Source organism: Apaloderma vittatum, unplaced genomic scaffold (genome assembly GCF_000703405.1).
Source record: "Apaloderma vittatum isolate BGI_N311 unplaced genomic scaffold, ASM70340v1 scaffold7127, whole genome shotgun sequence".
NCBI classification, from domain to species: domain Eukaryota; kingdom Metazoa; phylum Chordata; class Aves; order Trogoniformes; family Trogonidae; genus Apaloderma; species Apaloderma vittatum.
In genome coordinates this window covers 45,655-67,273 of record NW_009726633.1, presented here as the reverse complement: position 1 = coordinate 67,273, position 21,619 = coordinate 45,655, and the positions used below count along the sequence as shown (strand labels likewise).

The window sequence follows — 21,619 nt, the reverse complement described above, 5'->3', positions numbered from 1 at the left end:
AGATTTTTTCGTTTCCTTGCCTTTCCATTAACTGACCTTTTTTTGATTGCCTTACATTTAGAAGACAACTTGAACAATGTGTGCAACAATAATGTTGCTGTGTACTAAGTAATACCATAGAGTTTAGTGCCTTATACATCAGAGGTAGTTCAACTTTGGAAAGTTGTCCTTGAACCCTTAGAAAGAGATATGGAACAGTCTCTATTACTGGAGGCTTCTAGTTGTCTCAACAGAGTCATGCTTGGGCTGGTCTAAGTGATCTGTTTTCCAGCTATTGTGCTTCCTGCTTTTTGGTTAGGGCAAAATTTGACGACTGATAGTATGATCTCACCAGGCCCATGTGTTGGGAGTTGTACTGTGGTTATCTTGTCTATTTGTTACCAAGCTCCTCTGAGTGCAGTTGGGTTGAAGGAATTCTTTTTGCATGTTCCTCTAGTGCACTCAGCAGCTGTGGGAGAGCTCCCAACACTGTAGTTGCAGGTCTGTGTGGTGAATAGCTGCCCTTACAGCAATTGAGAGCTGATCGTACAATACGTTTCTTTGGGCAGAGAGCGAAGGAGGATGTGTTGCAGAAAGAGGTGCGGGTGAAGATTCTCAAAGACAACATCAAGATGTTGGCCACCAAAGTGCCGTCCAGTGGGCAGGACCTGGCGACAGAGCTGAACGTTGTGCTGGAGAACTACCAGCTACTGTGCAATCGGATCCGGGGGAAATGCCACACTTTAGAGGTAAGAATGGCAGCGCTCATCGTAGTGAAGTGGGGACAGGTGGTGCAAGAAATTGTCCCAACGCTGAAATTGTCCAAATTTGTCAGTTAATGAAGAACTTCAGCATAAATATGTTTAGCTGTGACTCCTTTCTGAGATTGTTTTCCCTTGAAATGACATCCTTGGAATCCACGAGGCATCATCTAACTTTGCTTTTGTGGTCAGTGTTGTAACCCATAGTTGTGCGAATAAGTAACTTGTCTCAGCTCTGTTATCTTTGCATCCTTCAAAATGACAAAAAGAAACTTCTCAGAGATTAAAGGTTGAAATACAGTGATAATTAGAACATGTTGATTATAGTTTAGGGTAGGTTGTGTATATCCTCTCTTTCAAGAGGAATGGATGCATTTTGTTGCATTCATAAATCATTGTAAGAATCTGTATGTCAGTGATAATTTTAGCATGAGTTTAGAGACTTCTGTGTATTTTGCGTGCTTCTTCTTATTGTGCTGCTATAGTAGCAGGTTTTCCTATCTAGATATTACTGTGCCATGGCATGGTTTTGAATACTTTCTACCTGTCTATTTTAGTTGAGAGTCTTGGAAACATAATTTCTTTAAACTGTTCATAAGATATACGAGCTATGCCTGACATTCTAGGCTGATTTATGTCTTTTCTGTTGCTCCTAGGAGGTGTGGTCCTGTTGGATTGAGCTGCTTCAGTATCTTGATTTAGAAACAGCTTGGCTAAACAATTTGGAAGAAAGGGTACAAATGACAGAAAATATGCCTGATAAGTTGGATGCTGTCAATGATGCTCTTGAGGTATTGTAGCCATTCAATCAGATTGGTAACTTTTCAGACAGCTTCATTTGAAAACACATTAATTCTACGTATTAGTAAAATACTGAAATACACGTTGAATATTCTTCTTTCTTGGGTTAAATAAACGTATTACTCTGAATCTGGAATGGGTGTTTGTAAGATTGTCCACCAAAAGATGAATTTTGCTGTGCATGATTGTGCAGTACTTGGTAGCATGATAAAATACTATGCTCTCTTCTGTCTCTTGTGAATTGATTAATTCCTTCCAGTGCTATTGTATGAAATGATGTGGATCGACAAGAAGTGCTGAAAAGTTTAAATTATCTAAAGGAAAATAATCGCCATATTTCCCTTGTGCCATCATGGATTAAGCTATAACTAATTAGTGCTTTTAGAGCACTCTCAAGATATTTGAAGTGTAAAACTTCTGTACATGCAGCCAGATTTCCACCTCTGAAAATGCAGTAATATTCAGTGTCTTGACCTTTAAAATTCTCTCTAATTAGTCCTTGGAATCAGTCCTGCGTCATCCAGCTGATAATCGAACCCAGATTCGGGAACTTGGGCAGACACTGATTGATGGAGGGATCCTTGATGATATCATCAGTGAAAAATTGGAGGCTTTCAATGCCCGCTACGAAGAATTGAGTCACTTGGTAAGAATTTGGGGGCAGGGTTGAAGAAGAGTGGGTTTTGCAGCTCAGTGGTCTGAAATGATTCCTGTTACAGAGCTGAATTCATAGATGCAGAACTGCAATACGGGAAGAGAAAGAAAACCTTCACAATGTTGTCAGCTGTTTTCAGTTTGGAATAATGCCTGAAAAGCAAGATGCTTTTTTTATTTTCTTTTTTTCCCCTTCTTTTCCTGACTTGAGTCAGATGTTGTTTTGCACACCCTTGCACTGTGGGCACACTCTAGTACTTTTCTAGGTAATTTTGACAAAAATGCAATCTCAAGGGAGACAGATTAATTACTGAGGTTAATATTCCCTTCCTACTGCCATAAATACTGGTGAGCTGCTCACTAACTGTAAAAATGAAGAACATGAATAAGTGACATTTGCATTGTATGAAATAGCTAAGAAGAAGTCACACTGAAATAAGGAACAGAAGGAAAGCATTTTCTAATTCCTCATCTGTTATGTTGTTCCCTTCCTCCTCTCATACTTCAGTGTAATCTTCTCTAGATTTAACAAGTAGAGGAAGCCTAACTGTATTTCACGTTGCATAAATTGGTGACTTGTGTTCTTTATCCTGGAGATAGAGGCCCCTGCCAAGTTGTAGGCTGGGAATTTTCTTCTGTTGCTGCCAAAGTGTAGTCATAGAGGGAATTTCAGTTCATTCTTATTACAGTGAGCCACATGGATGTAGTGCCCTCAGCTGGGGGCTATATGCTGTCATTTAAGTTAGTATTCATTATGGTTTTTCTAGTATTTATTGCCATATAAAAACTGTCTGCTTTGGCAGCTGCAGTGCTGGCACACTGGACTGTTGACAACTTTCCACGTCTGTGTGTGTGTGTGTGTATGTACGCACCCATTGATCTGTGCATGCATTGATAGCAGGAAATTTGTTCCCATGGAGGCAGTGATATTTTAGGTGACCTTAGAAGTTTTGCTGTTGAAGGGAGAGGTAATGGAAGGAAGGAACTGTGAACCTCTGTTTTTACAGTGTAACAGGAGTTTATTGTTTTGAAAGAAAATGTGCAAGTTTACACTTCAAACAGTATTGATCTACAGTGTATTACAAAGTCCCTGATTCCTATTAAATAGCTGATTTTTGAAAGGGGTATGCTTTTTAGCAGAACACTTTCTTCCTGCGGTGTTAGGACAGATCCATTTTCACTGTCCTGTATATCTAGCAGCAGAACTGTCAGAGAATCACAGAATTGTTGAGGCTGGACAAGACCTCTGAGATCATCAAGTCCAGCCTATGGCCCAACACCATCACATCAGCCAGACCAGGGCACTAAGTGCCACATCCACCCTGGTGGTACCTCCACCACTGCCCTGGGCAGTGCATCCCAGTGCCTGAGCACCCTCTCCGTGAGGAAGTGCTTCCTGAGATCCAACCTAAACCTCCCCTGATGCAGTTTCAGATCATGCCCCCTTATCCTGTCACTGGTTGCGTGGTAGAAGACCCTGATCCCCACCTGACTACACCCTCCCTTCAGGTAGTTGTAGAGAGTGATAAGGTCCCCCAGAGTCTCCTCCCGGCTAAACAGACCCAGCTCCCTCAGCCTCTCCTCACAGCACTTTCCCTCCAGTCCCTTCCCCAGCCTCGTTGCTCTTCTCTGGACCCGCTCCAGCCCCTCAATGTCTTTCCTGCAGTGAGGGGCCCAGACCTGCACACAGGGCTCGAGGTGAGGCCTCACCAGTGCTGAGCACAGGGGCAGAATCACCTCCCTGCTCCTGCTGGCCACACTGTCCCTGATACAAGCCAGGATGCCATTGGCCTTCCGGGCCACCTGGGCACACTGCTGGCTCATGTACAGCCAGTTGTCAACCAGCACTCCCAGGTCCCTCTCTGTGGGGCTGCTCTCCAGCCACTCCTCCTCCAGTTGGTAGCACTGCAGGGGGTTATTGTGGCTAAAGTGTAGGACTCTGCACTTGGGCTTATTGAACTTCACACCATTGGCCTCAGCCCATTGACCCAGCCTGTCCAGGTCTCTCTGCAGTGCCTTCCTACCTTCTGGCAGATCGACGCTCCCTCCCAGCTTGGTGTCATCTGTGAACTTGGTGTCATCTCCTTCCATGCCACTCTTTGACAGTTACTGATATGCATCACAGCAGACTTGAAGAATTGCTACCTTCTAGGGCTTGCTGTTGGTTTTTAGACAGTTCTCCTGGCATAGGAATTTTTGGGTCTCACCTACCTTGTTTTGAGAAAGTTTAATATAGTCCCATGTTAAATTACTGCTCCCTCTTGTCTTGCCTTTCTGTCCCACTCAGGCGGTGAGCCGGCAGATCGCCTTGGAACAGCAGCTTCAGACCATGAGAGAAACCGACCACATGTTGCAGGTCTTGCAGGAAAGCTTAGCAGAGCTGGACAGACAACTGACATCGTACCTGACGGATCGAGTGGATGCTTTTCAGCTGCCTCAGGAGGCCCAGGTATTTCAGAATGACTTTTCACACCAAATATTTTGAAGTATCTCACGGTAGTGCTCATCCTAGACTTAGTAATTCATTAAGACTTCATTTCAGCCTTGGGCTGATGTACAGAGTGGTATCTTTTGTAATTTGGGTTGTTTTCCTGTTTCGAGAACAATTTTAAAGGCTTTCAATTTAGCAAGCTGCAACCAGAGTCAGCATATATAAAATAAACCTGGTAGTGCTTAACTTCTACAGAGTTGTAGATGATAAGCAAGTTTCTCTTTCTCTTCTTTCAAGCAATTTTGTAACATTTTTTTTTTTTTCCTATTTCTACAACTTGGCAGAAAATTCAAGCTGAGATTGCAGCTCATGAGGCCACCTTAGAAGAGCTCAAGAAAAGTGCTCGTTTTTCCCTCCTGCTTCTCCTGAATGCAGGTCTCCCCGTGGTGGAACTCAGCTGGATGCTTTGCAGGTAAAAAACCTAGAGTTGCATTAAGAATTTAGATGTGAAGAACAACTGGTTTTCAGTTACACACTGCTGTAATTTCATTGAAATTACTTGGAAAAGACCTTTAACATCAGGAAGTCCAACTGTCAACCTAGCAATGCCAGATTCACTACTAAACCATGTCACTAGGCACCATAATGTCGCATACACTGAGCTGTGGTGTCCTGAGAACTGAGTCAGAATCTACAGGGAGAGATGCTTTAAGTGTTATTTTTTGAAGTGCAGGTATTAATTTAAAACAATCATCTAACGTTAATATTCATTAAAACAGAGAAAACTCCGAGAAGTATCTACAAAATATCAGCTTTTCCAGAAACCAGCCAATTTTGAGCAGCGCATGTTGGATTGTAAGCGAGTGTTGGATGGTGTAAAAGCAGAACTTCATGTCTTGGATGTGAAAGATACTGACCCAGATGTAATTCAAGCTCATTTAGACAGTTGCATGGTAAGTACACCATGTTCTTAACTCATGCTTGGGGGTGTTTCTTTCTTGAGTGATGATTTTTGCCTGAACTCTCTCCTGAGGAAATTTTGCTTGAAGTCCTGATGGAACTGTTATAACTCTTTGCAAAATGCCAATGAAACAATAACTAAAATCCTCTAGTTCTTCTGCATGAGAATGTGGATATAAAAGTAGTGGGTCATTGCTCACAGATGTGGTGGAACAGGTGAAATTTTATAAATGCCCATTCTTGGCCCATCCTTGTGTTGTGGAGAAGCATCACTCCAGGGGGAGGTTTGCTTGATTCTTAGTATTTGAACAAGAATACGGTACATAAGATCAACTGCAGATTGCAGTGTTAGCATTGCCACATGTGGTGGAGTTGTGGAGTAATTACTGCTAAATTATTGTAATAGTTCTATTTTTGGGGGTGAATGTAATATGGAACATCAGGAGTTTGAAATATTCTTGGCAGGCATTTCTCTTAATCCATAGTTCCGAGTTTAAATACAATCTGACAGACAGGTCCCCAAATGAGGCAAAGTCTGAAAACCTGCACTACAAATTGATTGCCAGCGTATGTGTTTGTGTTTTTAGAAACTCTATAAAACCCTCAGTGAGGTGAAATTGGAGGTTGAAACTGTCATCAAGACAGGAAGGCAGATTGTACAGAAACAACAGACAGATAATCCCAAAGGGATGGATGAACAACTGACAGCATTGAAATTTCTTTACAATGACTTGGGAGCACAGGTAAGAAAATCAAATGTGCATATGAACATTTATCTGCATATAAATTCCCTTCTTTGTTTTGATGTCATTCTATTTTGAATAGAATATTTTGAATAGTTTGATTCTGATACTGATAGTGTACAGGCCAGTTACTACATCCAGGAGCAATCAGTTGAGAGATTAAGATTACACATAACAGTCTTGTAGTCGTGCAAGACCCCTGTGCTCGCAGAGTGTTCCTGATGAGGAGGTAGCCTTGCAGAAAGAGTCAAAGTTTTCTTTGTTGGCAAAGCTGACCTATTATTTGTTAAAGTCTTCCAGCACTGTTGTACCTTCTTTTGTCTGTAAACCAGCCCGCAAGACAGTTTACTATCAGATTGTCATAGGAGAAGTTTGAGTGGATGTAAACTTATTTTAGGTGTCAGGATGCTTTCCAATCATAATTCATCTAAAGGGTTGAAGCGTAAAATAGAAAATGCAAGCAAACCTGTATTTCCCATGAACTGTGTTAAATATTGATTTGACCAGTTTTCCTATTAATTGAATAGTTATTTATCGAAGCGAAGTCTTTTAAAATGGTTAAACCCTTAAGGGGCATGAGTAAATAGAGGAATCTTTTTCCTACCTAAAGACACACATCCATGAAGTCTCATGCCTGTCTAGTGAATGAAGTTGTGGCTAAGAGGCCAAATTACATTGCTGGGAACATCTTGAAATGGGCCCTGGGAAATATTTTATTGTTGTAAAGTGGAGAACACTCACAAATGTGTGGATTCTAGTGGAACCTGTACATCTATAACTCATAAGGCTTGTAGACAAGAAACTAGGAAAAGAGAGAAAGGCATAGAGTTATTTGCAGTGTAATGTTATGATTATATTTGTGTCTGAATTTATTTTTTTTAGGTCTTGAAAGAGTGTATTAATTTGAATACATGCAAACACTAAACTAAAACAGAGGGCAAATTGTCAAAATGTCAATTGATTCTGACCGCTACGGTTGGATTTACTCTCATGTCTCTGTTTAAATTTGACCAGACTAATTGTGTAGCCAATGTGAAGCAGAATTGATTATACAGCAGCAAACATCAAATTTCATGTTCACTTTATTGTTTTATAAAGTCTGCTTTGTATAGTAACACACAGTTGTTGATGAATGATTTTTCTTTTTAGGATCCTTCCCTAATGCAAGACTGTCTTAAGATGCAAATATTTTATATATGGATGGATGTTTTAGCTGGCTAGCATTTTTTTGCTTTTACTGTCTTTCGAAGTCTAAGCTTGTTTCTGTGTTTCCTTTTTTTTTTTCTTTTGTTTTGGTAGGTGACGGAAGGAAAACAAGACCTTGAAAGAGCATCCCAGCTGGCACGTAAAATGAGGAAAGAGGCTGCTTCTTTGTCAGAGTGGCTAACTACCACTGAGGCTGAGCTTGTGCAGAAGTCCACTGCAGAGAGCTTGCTTTCTGATCTGGATTCGGAAATTGCTTGGGCCAAAGTAAGCATTCTTTTTAAATATCTGCAAAATAAATTTTTAACATTATGGCAATACTATGTAGTAGTGGCTGTGAATTGAAATCCCTGTAACTTGTTCCCAAATCTCTTTGCATCACACAAATTTTACTAGATTCAATAGATTATATTCAGTACCTTACTGAGTCTCATCTGTTTCATCTTGGGCATCTTGCCTCAACTGAAATGGCCAGTGAAATATTTAAGGTATTGCTACATATTTGGTGTTAATAGGTATTTAGTGACTTGCTGTATCTCTAACACAGTTCATAAGTAAAATGTTCTTAATTACCAGCAAATATAATTTTGTTCTGGCTCAAATCTTTTACGATTAGAGCAAAGTGAAAGTTCATTGTAATTTTTAATGAAAAATCAAGTTTGTAACTTTTCACTGAATCAGCTTTTTCTTCAAAATTGTGACTGCAAAACAAAAAGCTCCTGTGATTTTTCTGAAGCAATGTATCTATTTTCTTAGACTTTATAAGTTTGTATATGTAATAATTGGAGTTAGCAACGAGTGTCAGTTGATACAGTGCAGCAATACTAATCAATAATAATTGATGATTTTGTATGGCGGGAGATGTTAGCTACCACATGGAAACTATATACTGATATTGAAGAGATGACGTTACTTAATTTGTATGTCAGTATACATTCTTTCAAAGAAGGTGGGGTTTTTTTGGTTTGTTTTTTTTTTTTAGATTAAAAAGCCCTCTTTAAGATCAGAGATGCCTTGGAAAATATATTAGAGCTGAAGATACATCTGTCTACATATCCATATATAGATGATATGACAGTAGAGCTTCTATAATATAGCAAGTGGATTGAGCATATACAATGAGTGGTGGTGGTTCTCAAACATTCAGTCTTGGCCTACCACTCTTCTCATCTTTGCCAACTGTAAAAGTATTTTAACAGGAAAAAATGCAGAGAAATCTAAAGCATCTCTTGAAAGTTGTGTTCACAGTATCACAGAATGTCAGGGGTTGGAAGGGACCTCAAAAGATCATCTAGTCCAGCCCCCCTGCCAGAGCAGGATCACCTACAGTAGGTCACACAGGAATGCATCCAGGTGGGTTTTGAATGTCTCCAAAGAAGGAGGCTCCACAACCTCCCTGGGCAGCCTGTGCCAGTGCTCTGTCACCCTCACAGTGAAAAAGGTTTTCCTAATAATTTTGTGGAACCTCCTATGTTCCAGCTTGTATCTATTGCTCCTTGTCCTGTCACTGGACATCACTGAAAAGAGCCTGGCTCCGTCCTCCTGACACTCCCCCTTGACATATTTACAAACATTGATGAGGTCACCCCTCAGCCTCCTCTTCTCCAAGCTAAAGAGACCCAGCTCCTTCAGCCTTTCCTCATAAGGTAGATGTTCCACTCCCTTCATCATCTTTGTGGCTCTGCGCTGGACTCTCTCAAGCAGTTCCCTGTCTCTCTTGAGCTGAGGGGCCCAGAACTGGACACAATATTCCAGATGTGGCCTCACCAGGGCAGAGTAGAGGGACAGGGGAACCTCTCTCGACCTACTAGCTACTCCCCTTCTAATACACCCCAGGGTGCCATTGGCCACCAGAACCCCCAGGTCCCTTTCCCCCTACACTGCTCTCCAGCATGTCAGTTTCCAACCTACACTGACACATGGGGTTATTCTTTCCCAAGTGCAAAACTCTACACTTGCCCCTGTTAAACTTCGTAAGATTCTCTATGGTGCTTGACAGAACCTTCATAAGGTTCTCTGTAGTGCTTGACAGTGCAGAAAAGAACCTTTTAAAATTTGACCTATAATGTGATGTGATGCATTTGCTTTACCTATGTAATGAAGAGGAACCATGAAAATGATATAAACCAACAAAACCAAAAGGTCTCAAGCTAAGTTTTTCAGGACACTTACATGCATTGTGCTCTCAATCTTTCAATACAAGAAATTACTATCTACAGAGGGAGAGAGTATAAACGGAAGGTCATCCTACTTTTATTTTTCTCATGTTAAGATCCTTGATAATGATATTTGTTTCCTTTGTAGGTAAAAATCTGGCTCCCTTGCCCTTGTGATTGAGAGCAGTGTGCACTGTTAATGGCTCCTCTTGTTTCAGAATGTGCTAAGGGAGCTGGAGAGGAGGAAAGTTGACCTGAAGAGCATCACAGAAAGCTGCACCGCACTCCAGGCTCTGGTGGAAGGGAGTGAGATTTCCTTGGATGAGAAGCTGTGTGTCCTTAATGCTGGCTGGAGCAGAGTTCGGACCTGGACCGAGGACTGGTGTGAAACCTTGTTGGTAAGTTGCACGTGTGAGAAATATCCTGGGTAGTTCTTTCTCCACACCCTTGGAGCAGTTGCTGTTACTACTTGTCTCATTTTGCTGTGATGTGAAGCTTCCATGGTATCTCATAGACTTAAAGGAATGTAGAATGGACATCTGGTTCCTCTGTAGGTCAAGATGTAAGTCTTGAGCTTATATGCAATGAGAAAAGTGGGAAACTGTTTTGCAAGTGTGGTAGGCATCAGTGTTATGTGCTTGGTAGCAGTGGCTATCGCTCAACGGGTGGGAGATGAAAATGCAGAATCCGGATGCGAGAATGATAAAACTATATAAATACCCCAGGCAAACAGTTAACTTGACCTAGTGAGCATATCCTGCTTAGATGTAGAAAATAAAACTAGGTTTGAGGGATTTTTTTCTTTTTCCTTTCTTCTGGCTCCCACGCTAGGACTCTTTTCTGGGTTCTTACTTGCCTCAGGTGTAGTGATGTAATTCCTCTTTTCTGTAGAAAATGCAGTGTAATGCTTAGAGAATACCTTCCACTCATCTATTGTTTTAATCTCTTTATCTTTCCTTTCTCCTCAACTCCCCCTCTTATGTACCATCACATGACATTTTTTTAATCTTTTGTCCTTTTTTTTACAAATGTATCTCCTTGTTACCTCTTCCCTGTTAATCATAGAATCATAGAATGGCCTAGGCTGGAAGGGACCTTAGAGATCATCTAGTCCAACCTCCCTGTCATGGGCAGGGACGCCTCTCAACTAGATCAGGCTACTCAAGGCTCCATCCAACTTGGCCTTGAACACCTCCAGGGAGGGGGCAGCCACAACATCTCTGGGTAATTTATTCCAAAGTCTTGCCGCCCTTGTACTGAAGAATTTCTTCCTAAGGTCCAATCTAAATCTATTCTCCTTCAACTTAAACCCATTTCCCCTTGTCCTATCAGTGGACACTCTTGTAAAAAGTCCCTCCCCTGCCTTCCTGTGGGTTCCCTTCAGTTATTGGAAGGCAGCTATTAGGTCCCTCCAAAGTCTTCTCTTTTCCAGACTGAACAATTCCAGCTCCCGCAGCCTGTCCTCATAGCAGAGGTGCTCCAGCCCCTGGATCATCCTTGTGGCCCTCCTCTTAGTGTTTTATCACTTTCTCTTTTGCTACACCAATAGTGCTAGCCTTTTTTGTCCACTTGTTATTGAGCTCTTAATACGATTCTTGTTATTGTAGTTCATAGAGGTAGCTTTCAAAACTATCCTGAAAGGGGGCTTCTGTTATCACACAGATTAGGTGGGCTCTGGGGCACACAGGCATTTGTGAAACTGCTAGTGTGTTTACTGATTAACTGGTAGTACCTGCTTCTGCCAGATTGAAATGAAGGGAGAAAACTCACCAGGTTATGGAAGTGTTGTTTGTTTCATAACAGGTTAATTAGAGCCCAGAAGTGGAAACTCATGTTTTCTGTGTAGCTCATGAATTTGTTAACTAGCACAAAAGGATTTCCAGGAGGCTCCTGTGCGTGCTACTCTTTATTCAGCCTGAAGGTAACCTCTGTGCCATGTTCAGCACAAAGAGAGCATTTTTTTTTGTGTGTGTGGATAGGTTTCCTCAAGACCCAGATGATGGCTGTTTAATGGACAATTGGTAGCTTCCCAGCGATGTTCAGCAAAGCACTTGGGACCCTCTGTCAGCCTGCAGCTCTTTCGCACAGTCAATAACTGCAAGTGTTCAGGACTATGCCAACTCAGAGCTCAGGTTGACAGCATCTGTTTGGCTGAGAAGATGGAAAACTAAACGTATTGCAGAACCTAAACCTGCAAATATTGCCAAATGGACATGAAACAGTGTTCAGTTAATGCTAGTATCAGACTGATGCTTTCAGATAGTTAAGACATTTGTGTGGTTCAGCAAGTTATGACAATCCACCTTCAGAAGCCCTTGATTTAAGGCTGAAATTGTGGAAACTGTGGTCTATACTTTGATGATGAGTTCTGTGCATCTTGTCCAGTGCATGTCACAGGTTGTACACTTTGTTTCATAGTCCAGTGATGTCCCTGTTGGGAGTAGTCAAGGAGTTTTACCCTTATTTGTTAATGCTATTAAGATAATACACAGCTAAAATCCTTCTAAATTATGTTTGTGTCTGATGAGTATTGTCTTTGTGCTGACTTTGTTAGGTTAAATTGTTTATTCACTAGGTGGAGATACATGTTTCTTGATGTTCATAGAGCAATCATAGGCCTTCTCTCTCCCCCCCCCTCCCCTGCCCCGTTTTCTTTCTGTAGTCTAAAAGATCAAAGTTTGACTAACTTTTTTTGCTCAGTTCTTAAGCAGGATGGTACTTCTCTGATTCTGATAGCTTTGCTTTGTCACACGGAATAATGTATTGTTTCTGTCTAATGTTAAAATTTCTAACTGTACATGAAAGCAGACCTAATTAACACATCTACAATCTGGTGACTTAAGAGGAATAAATATTTTAATGGAATCAGTAGAATATAAACCTAAACTATTACAATTTGTAGATTTTGATGCAGTCTCATTTCAGTTGCAAAAAAAGCAGCACAAACAACCAACAACAGCACATAATGTGTACTGTTGTATCTGCTACTGACACTAAAATAATGGGATTTTTTTGGTCAGCTGAGATGATGTGATCTGGCTGTAATGTTGTCTGTCTTTAGTTTGACAAAGTACCTCAGCTATTTCTGTTTCTATGAATTAGGAACAGTAATATTGAAGGGTCTACAATTAAAGTTGAATTCTTGTAAATACTTATTGAAAGTGAAAGGTACGATCTAATTTTCAGTGTTCCTTTCCAAAGTATATCTGTAACATTTCAGTCCACTGATCTACTTTGTACTCGTAATGGTTGTTTTGGCAGAGTTTTGTGGTTTGTTTGTTTTCTCGTGTTTTTTTTTTTGGTGTGGGGGGGAGGGCTGTGTGTTAGTTTTCGTGTTGTGAATTTTTATATTCTCATATTGATACTTTTATTTTCCCCAGAACCATCAGAGCCAGCTGGAAATTTTTGATGAAAATGTTGCCCACATAAGTACTTGGTTGTATCAGGCTGAAGCCTTGCTGGATGAGATTGAGAAAAAGCCTGCAAGCAAGAAGGAGGAAACTGTGAAGGTAGGAAATGTTCCTGTCAGGTAACCACTTCTGGGTTCTAAATGAAGTTGTCATGTTTGCTGCCTCTTGTTTTTGTTTGTTTTTAATATTTCTTCCTTTCCTAGGGTAACTCTGCATTTTCTTTAATTTCTTAGCGTTTGACATCTGAATTAGATGATGTTACTCTTCGAGTGGACAATGTGCGTGATCAGGCTGTCATCCTAATGAATGGTCGAGGGGTGTCATGCCGTGAACTTGTTGAACCCAAGCTGGCAGAACTGAACCGCAACTTTGAGAAGGTGTCTCAGCACATCAAAAGTGCCAAGGTGAGGATGACGAAGCCCCAAAATGTGCTTGGGAGGGGTCTATGTCAAAGTGATGACAAACAGCTTTAGGGGATAGAGCCTTGTGTTAGAATAGCTTTTGGTTGGCTTTAAAATGTAGAATTTTGCATATTAAAAATGGACAGACTGATTTAAGACTAACTGCTTTTTTTAGCTGAGTGGCAGGTGGTGACTTGAGTCACTAGGGAAAATTTACGAATAACTGTCTGTTATAAAGATTCGGAGATATTTATATATTGCAGTACCTATTTATATAAACTACAGAACACCACCATAAGCTAACGCACTGTGCCCAAGATCACTGTCAGTGTTAGATCAAACGACTCCTGCAAATTTTTTTTAGTGCTGATGGTCCTACAGTGGGTTTAGATCATTGAACTGTATATGAGAGCTGGAACTGCTTGAACAAAGTTTTATTTTGCTTTGCAGATGCTTGTTGGACAAGAACGACTTCCTGTCATGTCAGAGCCCCGTGAAGTCAGAGTGGGTTTTCCAGATCTGGAAAAATTTGAGAGTGACATACAGAGTATGTTAAAAGTTGTGGAAAAACATTTGGAGTTGAGTGGGGAAGATGAAAAGGTATGTGAGCAATGAAAGAATTAAATAACTACTTACCTTCCTTTCTATTTTGTCCACATTTGCATTCCTCCAGACTTTGAGGGGGAATTATTCTGAGGGAAACTTTTTAAGACAGGAATAGAAAATGAAAAGAACTTGCTAGGTAGTTGGAAACACTGCACTGTTTCCCTGTGATTTTCCTGTAGCTGCTGCCTCTTGGCTGGTGCATTGAAAGTAACTAGTCATATCTCAGTCTGTATTTTCATCATGGTTTTATGTAATTCACTTAGTGGACTTTGATGTTCATTTATCTTCTCTCTTCTACCCAAATGAGCTATTCATAAGGACTCCTTCCTGTAAAAGTAATAGGGTGCAAAATTTTTAGTTTCTTTATATCTGTCTGAACTTCTGCTGGAATCTTTACTTAATGCAGCAGAGACCTTTACTATGTATTCAGCTGTTATGGGCCTCTAATCTATTGCATTGGATAGATTTTTTTTTTTTTTTTTTTTTTTTTTTTACTTTATCTGGTATGATATACTGAATTACAGTGCGTAGGTCAGGTCAGTGGATGCTTGTGAGATGAGGTACAGATAGAAGTGCTGTAATAGGGCTCATAGCAAGTTTAAATAAGAATGTGGCACAAAATTTATCTTTTTCTTAAGTTGTTGTCTAGGCTTTCCTATTCACCTGTGTAAAACTGTCATGCTTTTGTTTGCATCTTGTTCACAATAGCCTTACTGACTACAAAATTGGGTTAAGTCCTGCCAGGCCACCCAGTCTACCTGCCTTTTAAGCACATGAAATTTAAACTGAACTGGAAAGCTGAATATAAGTCTATGGTAAATTGCAAATATACTATGGAAAACAATTTTTAAAAGGCCTCTGTGGAAGGACCTATTATAGAACATATGCTTGGTTTGCTTCATGCAGTTTGCATATTTATTACATTTTAATTTTCTTGCTATTTTGCTCTGAGCTTGCTTGTTATTGTCAACAAACGTTTAGAACAGAAATGGTGCTGAAGTCACAGCACCCTCTTGCTGTGGCTGCCTACTGCTGGCTCATTGAATGAGCTTCCTGCAGGGCAATTCATCATGAAGTTTATGGAATCACTAGTTTGAACTTTAGGATTTGGTCGTTGTGGAGGAGAATCTCTGCTTGAGTTTGTTTCACATTTGGTTTAATAAAACGACAATTTGGTACCATTAATATGTGAGCAAATAATAAATTCATTAGGGAAACTATTAGCTGAGCTTTCTGTAGATAATAGAGACTTGTGTAATTTTAGCTGGATCAAGAAAGAGCTCAGATTGAAGAAGTTTTGCAGAGAGGAGGGCAGTTGCTACAGCAGCCTATGGAGGAGCATAAGAGAGAGAAGATCCGCATACAGCTGCTGCTTCTGCAGAAAAAGTACAACAGTGTGCAGGTATGATGATGATAGTTGCGGCTCACTTACGAAGTCTTCCCTTTGATATCCCACTTACAACCTGCTTATGACATTTTTTAGTACATAAGATTCTCTGGGGTAGAGTTAAATGTGTGCACACACTCTGACACTCTGAATGTTGTCATTCCAAAGTTCTGGGAGAGTGGTTTGGATTTTTGCAGTCCTTTTCACAGCTTCAGAGAGGCCCACCCTATGCGTTTACACACAAGTGGGTACAAGCAGTTGGGCATTTGCTTCATTGGCCTTTGCTGTTCCTCCAGCACCAGGCTGCGTAAAGCATGATTACACAGACACATGTACACAAACATATTCATTGAGTTCTCAGCTCAAGAGGTTTGTGTGAGTCTGAGTTTGTGTGAGTCTGCTCCTGAATTCCTCTTGCTTCCTGTAGAAGGTATTATCAGCAGTTGTGGACCTTAGTGTGTTATGGTGCTTTCATACACAGGCCATATTAAAAATATTAATGTGTAGACTGAAGGGCATCTGTATTCTTTTAGCTCACCTGTTTTAGTCGTATTAAAGTTGGTAACATGAGGTGTAGCTCAAAGGCAGGGTCAGACCCTCAAGCTGGCTTTGATTACATGCCTGGGCAGATAAATGCAATATTACTGTTTTTAAAAAAATGACTAATATTGCATATTTTCCAAGTTGTTTCTTCAAGAGAATCCCTCAAGGATTTTTGTTTTTCAATTAAATAAGACCTATTCTGTTCACTAAGTCCATCTTCTTATACTGTATCTTCCTAATATGCTGGATTGTAGGAGTGCAGGTCATTTCAAAGGAGGCAGGTGGTGGAACTCTCCCCAGTGTTTTCCCAATATAAGAAGGAACATGACAACCTAATGAAGTGGCTGGATGAGGCTGAGCACCGTCTGTCAGGGCTCCAGGGTGTAGGAGATGAACAAAAACTACAGGTAAAGGAGCCCTTTTTTTGTTTTGTTTTGTTAAAGTCAGCAGAGTGAACACTATGTATGAGGTTTAGAAATTCATATATTAGGGTTTTATGGCTGTTCTTTTGATACCTTATTGGAAAGAAGTGTTGTCATTTTGACATCATTTGTTTTTCATTAGGAAATTATCTACATATACTATTTTGAGATTTCTACATAGTCATCATAGGTCCAAAATATTCCAGCCATCAGGCCAAATCTTAGAGCAGCATCTGGACAGTGGGCTTGAATCAGAACCAGTCTTGTTCAGTGTCTGGTTGGCACAGGTGTCATAAAAGCCTTGTTGTCTGAGACTTAAACTTGGTGCCTCTGCATCCTGTGGTCGGGATATTGTAACTGCTCTGATGCTGCCTTTCACTGCCTCAGCTGCTTAGGGAGCTTTAATTACCTTCATGTGATTGATATTACTGTGTACAATGAAGGTTAGTAAAAATGACAAAGGCTCAAGATGGGAAGAGTTATGTGTGATAATGTACGTGTGTGGGTCTTGACAAACAATTTCACAACTGATTTAATGGGATGTCGGAGTCTCCTAAAATTTACTGCCCAGGAAGCTGTGTCTTAATTGTTGAGGACACAGATACTTTCAGTGTTTTGTTTTGTTTCATTGTGGGTTTGGGGGGGGGCAGCTATGTTTTAGTTTTTGTGTTGTTTTTTTTTTTCTTTAATAATTTTTATTTTGCATTTGCATCCTTCAAACACTTTGGCTGCATGATAACTGCATTAATATTTTAGGCAATAACAGTGAGGAACCTTGTGAAGCAGTAAATAATTTCTTGGACAGGCTTGGGGGCTAGGCAATCTGTGAGTACTCCTCAGTTTCTGCATATGAAGCTTCATAATTAAAACCAATCAATCTCTTTCATAATGCCCTGCAACTTTCTAATGCAGCCCAAATTAACTCGGAGACAAGCGCAAAACGCGGTCGTTCCCTGTGAGACTCACACTGTGAAATCGTCATGTGGTGCTCTTCGTAGTGCTGTGTGGCTTCAGCTGCCTGTGACAGCTGGAGACCTGCAGCAGCTGGTCTGCTCTCCTTGGTCATGTGGGCTATTCAACAGCAGCTCTGAAAATAAACCTTTCATATCTGCTTCTCTTCAGAGAGAATGTTTTAAATTTTAAGCCTCCCACACTGAGCTGGGCAGCAAAGATGGTCCCGGGGCCTGTTTAACTGTCTGATGTTGGACCTCTCGGTTGGTCCTGGTGTATTGTGGTACTTGCATGTCAGCCCTTTGGGACCTGGGAATTTGGCTGAAGGAAATGGAGATCTATACATATTTAAAGCAAACCAGCACAATTCTGTTTTTCTGTTTGACCATCAGCTGCTTTGAGTGAATCAGTTAATGGATTGAAAAGGGAAAAAGGTACACCTGGATGGTTTTGTGCTAATGGGAGCAACCCAGTTGTGCCACAGACACAGTCTTCCTTGTCACTGTTGATCTCACTGTGGGCTGACTGATATACTCTAAGGAAGATCCTTTACTTCCCATAAAGTCTTTTTCTGTAGGGATATATTGCAGTTAATTGCTGGAACTGCTGCATCTGTTCCTGGATCACTGCATCTTGGTATCTAGGTGCTGAATGCAGAATATTGTGTAAATGTGGATTACCATACCAATTACGGTAGACTCTTGATGGTGAAACATTATAATTTTTCAATATTAGTGAAGTTGTCTAAAAATATCCTTATACTTCTGGATGTAGTTTCCAGACTGGTTGAGTCAGGTAGTCTTTCAGAAAAGGACCACAGCAGTTTTTGTTATGTGAGACTTGTAAACTGCTGCTTATGCTTTGTATGCCTGTGTCTCTAGCTTTCTGATACTTGAGTGGTAAGCTGGCCTGTCTTAAGTGACCTTGTCTTTTATGGCTCATTCTTTAATCTGCTTTACTAATTTATCTTGAACACCGAAAATGGTATGATCCATACCATTTCTAAAGGGACAAATAGCAAATAGTGTTCCCAAAGATCATCATTGTTTTAGATGAACAACACAGTTACTCCAGAATTCTCTTTGACCACCAGACTTGACTTACTTTCACCGCCAGGGAGGTACCCTAATGCTAAAATTATGCGATAGAAACTGCCCCTCCTCAATTTTTACCATCTATTCTGTGTCTGAACACCCTCTCTCCCCCTTATTTAGTCAGTAGGGATGTCTGATGAAGCTGGGGGAAGGTAAACCCTGGACCACCAAATTACAAGTTGTAGTACTTTTTTCTCAGCTCATGACTCAGAACTACTCAATAAGTTCTTGACCGCTGGTGCGCAGCTGTCTCAGCCCCTTACCTCGATGTAAGGAGAAGGTACGCTGAGCCAGGGAAGAGAAACTGGTGTTTGTAATGAACACACAGGGAGGAAAAAGGAGAGGACTTTGGCTGCAAAGCTGGGGAGTAGACTCCAATTAAGGTTTTATGTATTATTTATGTTTTTGTAAATGAGTGTGGAGGAGAGGACTTATTTATGGTGCTTGAAGGTCATATATATCTATATATCGATTTGCTAGAAGTAGCTGGATCATAAATATTTCTCATCATGTATGCTGCTAGGGATTATGGAGTTAAGTGTCTCTGAAATATTGGTAACCCTTCTGCATAGCAGGTACTTCTGGATAACCCTTATTTTGCCATAAATTCGTTAGCTAATGAAGCCTACATTGGAAGTTTGTATCTCCTTTAGTTCCTGTTTTTCTAACCTTGCTTTAATATTTATTTAAATTAATCTATACTGGCTAGGCTCAGAATGAGGGAAAGAAAAAGATTAAACACATTGCAGAGGTAATTAGATGACTGAAGTTCTGGAGAGATTTTCTGAGGTTTTGGAAAGTTATTTTGAAGGGAAAATGATAATTTTGCAGATGTTAAGTAAATTTGCTGTTACAGGCACAGTGCAGTTTTTCTCATAAACTGAAACACAGAGACCATTTTGAAGGCTCTTTATTATTCCTATAATAAAAACCCTCACACGTTTGTTTGTCTGTTGTGCTTTTTATGGGGAAAGTTCTGGGTTCCTTAAATACAAATCATTAGCTACATTACCCAAAAATATATTGCTTGCTGATTGCATAATTAACCCAGAAGAACAAATGAAATGGACATGACATTTTAGCTTTGGGAAACTTTTTCCTAGAAGATTAGCTATGAAATATTTTGAGTGAGAGAGAGAAGGGGCAAGGAGTGGTTAAGAAGTGAGCTTTTCTAATCAAAAGGATATTTATTTGCAAGGATGGTAAGTAATGTCTGTTGATCTGAGATTAGACTAGGTAAGCACTTTTGGTTAAAATGTGTATGTAGTTAAACACCCAGGGTAAATTATTAAATTTGGCGATTTCTTGCACAATATTTTCCAAAATCCACTTAGTGGATTTTGTATCTCCTTGAGAATAGCTCCTTGAATTGAATGTTTGAGAGATTTTGTTTCAAAATATATTTAATTGTAAAAGGGGAAAGGAGAAGAAAATCTGAAACCAAAGTCCAAATTGCAGGCCAAACTAGATGCTAAGTATAGAAGGAGACACATTTTTATTTGATCACTGAATTAAAATTATTTTTAGAAGCTGTCATTGAGAGGCTTATTTATAGAATGTACACTAGCAGCTGAGTATTCTCTTTTTCCCCCATAGTCTTACATTTTTCCTAGTATTTAAAGAGATCAAAGTTAACAAACATGCTCTGTCATCACTGAAACTGAGGTAGAAAACGCTATTAAATCATCCAGTCAGATTTCCTCCTCAGTAACCTTTAAGATTTTATTTGTGGGTGCTTGCCTGTTTGTTGCTTTTTAAATTTTTTTTTTATTTAGTGGATTTAGTAGATTATGCTGCATTTTAGAAGCTGCCAGTCAGCAATGCAAGGTGAAGAACAGCTGAACAATTAAAACTCAGCTGTAGTAAACTGCTAACGTGTTTATAATACATATGTTCACCTTTTAGAAGGAGGGTTATGAAAGGAGGAAACATCATCTCGGGGATGGGAGGCAGCTGGAGGAGATTAGCAGCGAGGTGTGCTCTGCAGGGACAGTACCAGGAGGAATTTGTTGCTTTGCAGAAGGACAGCACGCTGGCTCTGAATGGACTCCTCGGGAAGCAGAAAGTTTTTGGTATATGTCAGTGTTGGCAACAAATGGAGAACAAATTTGCTGCATGCCAGCAGATGCTGTTTTAAGTTCTTGTGCAGGTTGTTTCTGGTGGGAAATAAAGCAATGCAAGTCCACTGACCTATTCACTTGAGTGAAGTCTAGAATCTGGGCTGTTGTCTGTGTGAGACTGGAACGTGGGATGATGGAGAGTTAGAGAAAACACCTTGTGAAGGTGTTGCAGGTGACTGAGCAGTGGTAGGCATCCTGGTATTTGTTCAAACCCTGACTTGTTCCATACTGCTGGGGAAAAGATCCTTTGAGTTGCACAAGCTTTCTCTGATTTCTTTGGAGTTGAGTCCACTGCTTCCACAGGAAATTATACCACTGTCTAAACTTTGGGCTTCTCCTCTGAATTTCTGTGATGGCCGAGTCCAAAGAGTTGTGGTCGACAGAGTTAAATCCAGTTGGTGACTGGTCATGAGTGGTGTACCCCAGGGCTCAGTACTGGATCCAGTCCTGTTTAATATTTTCATCAATGATTTGGACAAGGGGATGGAATGCACCCGTAGTAAGTTTGCAGGTGACACCAAGCTGGGTGGAAGTGTCGATCTGCTGGAGGGTAGGGAGGCTCTGCAGAGGAATCTAGATTGGCTTGATCACTGGGCCAAGGCCAACTCCATGAGTTTCAATAAGGCCAAATGTCGAGTCCTGCACTGTCGCCACAACGACCCCTGGCAGGACTACAGGCTTGAGAGGAGTGGCTGGAGAGCTGCCAGACAGAGAGGGACCTGGGGGTGTTGATAGACAGCTGGATTAACATGAGCCAGCAGTGTGCCCAGGTGGCCAAGAAGGCCAATGGCATCCTGGCCTGGCTCGGGAATGGTGGTGTCAGCAGGAGCAGGGATGTAATTCTGCCCCTGTGCTCAGCACTGGTGAGGCCTCACCTTGAGGTGATTGTTCCCCTCTACTCAGCTTTGGTGAAGCTGCGCTATGAGTATTGTGTCCAGTTTTGAGCCCCTCACTCCAAGAGGGACATTGAGGTGCTGGAGAGGGTACAGAGAGGTGG

General features: G+C 40.8%; 1 protein-coding gene across 1 annotated transcript in view; it reads left to right on the top strand.

Annotated features, from left to right (window-relative positions):
* The window catches only part of LOC104276896 (utrophin-like), a gene marked incomplete at its 3' end in the record, with an annotated part of 91,981 nt that overhangs the window by 41,037 nt on the left and 29,325 nt on the right, over nucleotides 1-21,619 (top strand). Inside the window, 15 exon segments of the mRNA XM_009873361.1 lie at nucleotides 549-728; nucleotides 1,397-1,531; nucleotides 2,038-2,187; nucleotides 4,483-4,644; nucleotides 4,971-5,031; nucleotides 5,034-5,098; nucleotides 5,406-5,579; nucleotides 6,174-6,329; nucleotides 7,629-7,799; nucleotides 9,907-10,086; nucleotides 13,069-13,197; nucleotides 13,332-13,502; nucleotides 13,950-14,099; nucleotides 15,370-15,507; nucleotides 16,290-16,442. Coding sequence (XP_009871663.1) covers nucleotides 549-728; nucleotides 1,397-1,531; nucleotides 2,038-2,187; nucleotides 4,483-4,644; nucleotides 4,971-5,031; nucleotides 5,034-5,098; nucleotides 5,406-5,579; nucleotides 6,174-6,329; nucleotides 7,629-7,799; nucleotides 9,907-10,086; nucleotides 13,069-13,197; nucleotides 13,332-13,502; nucleotides 13,950-14,099; nucleotides 15,370-15,507; nucleotides 16,290-16,442 — 2,175 coding nt within the window.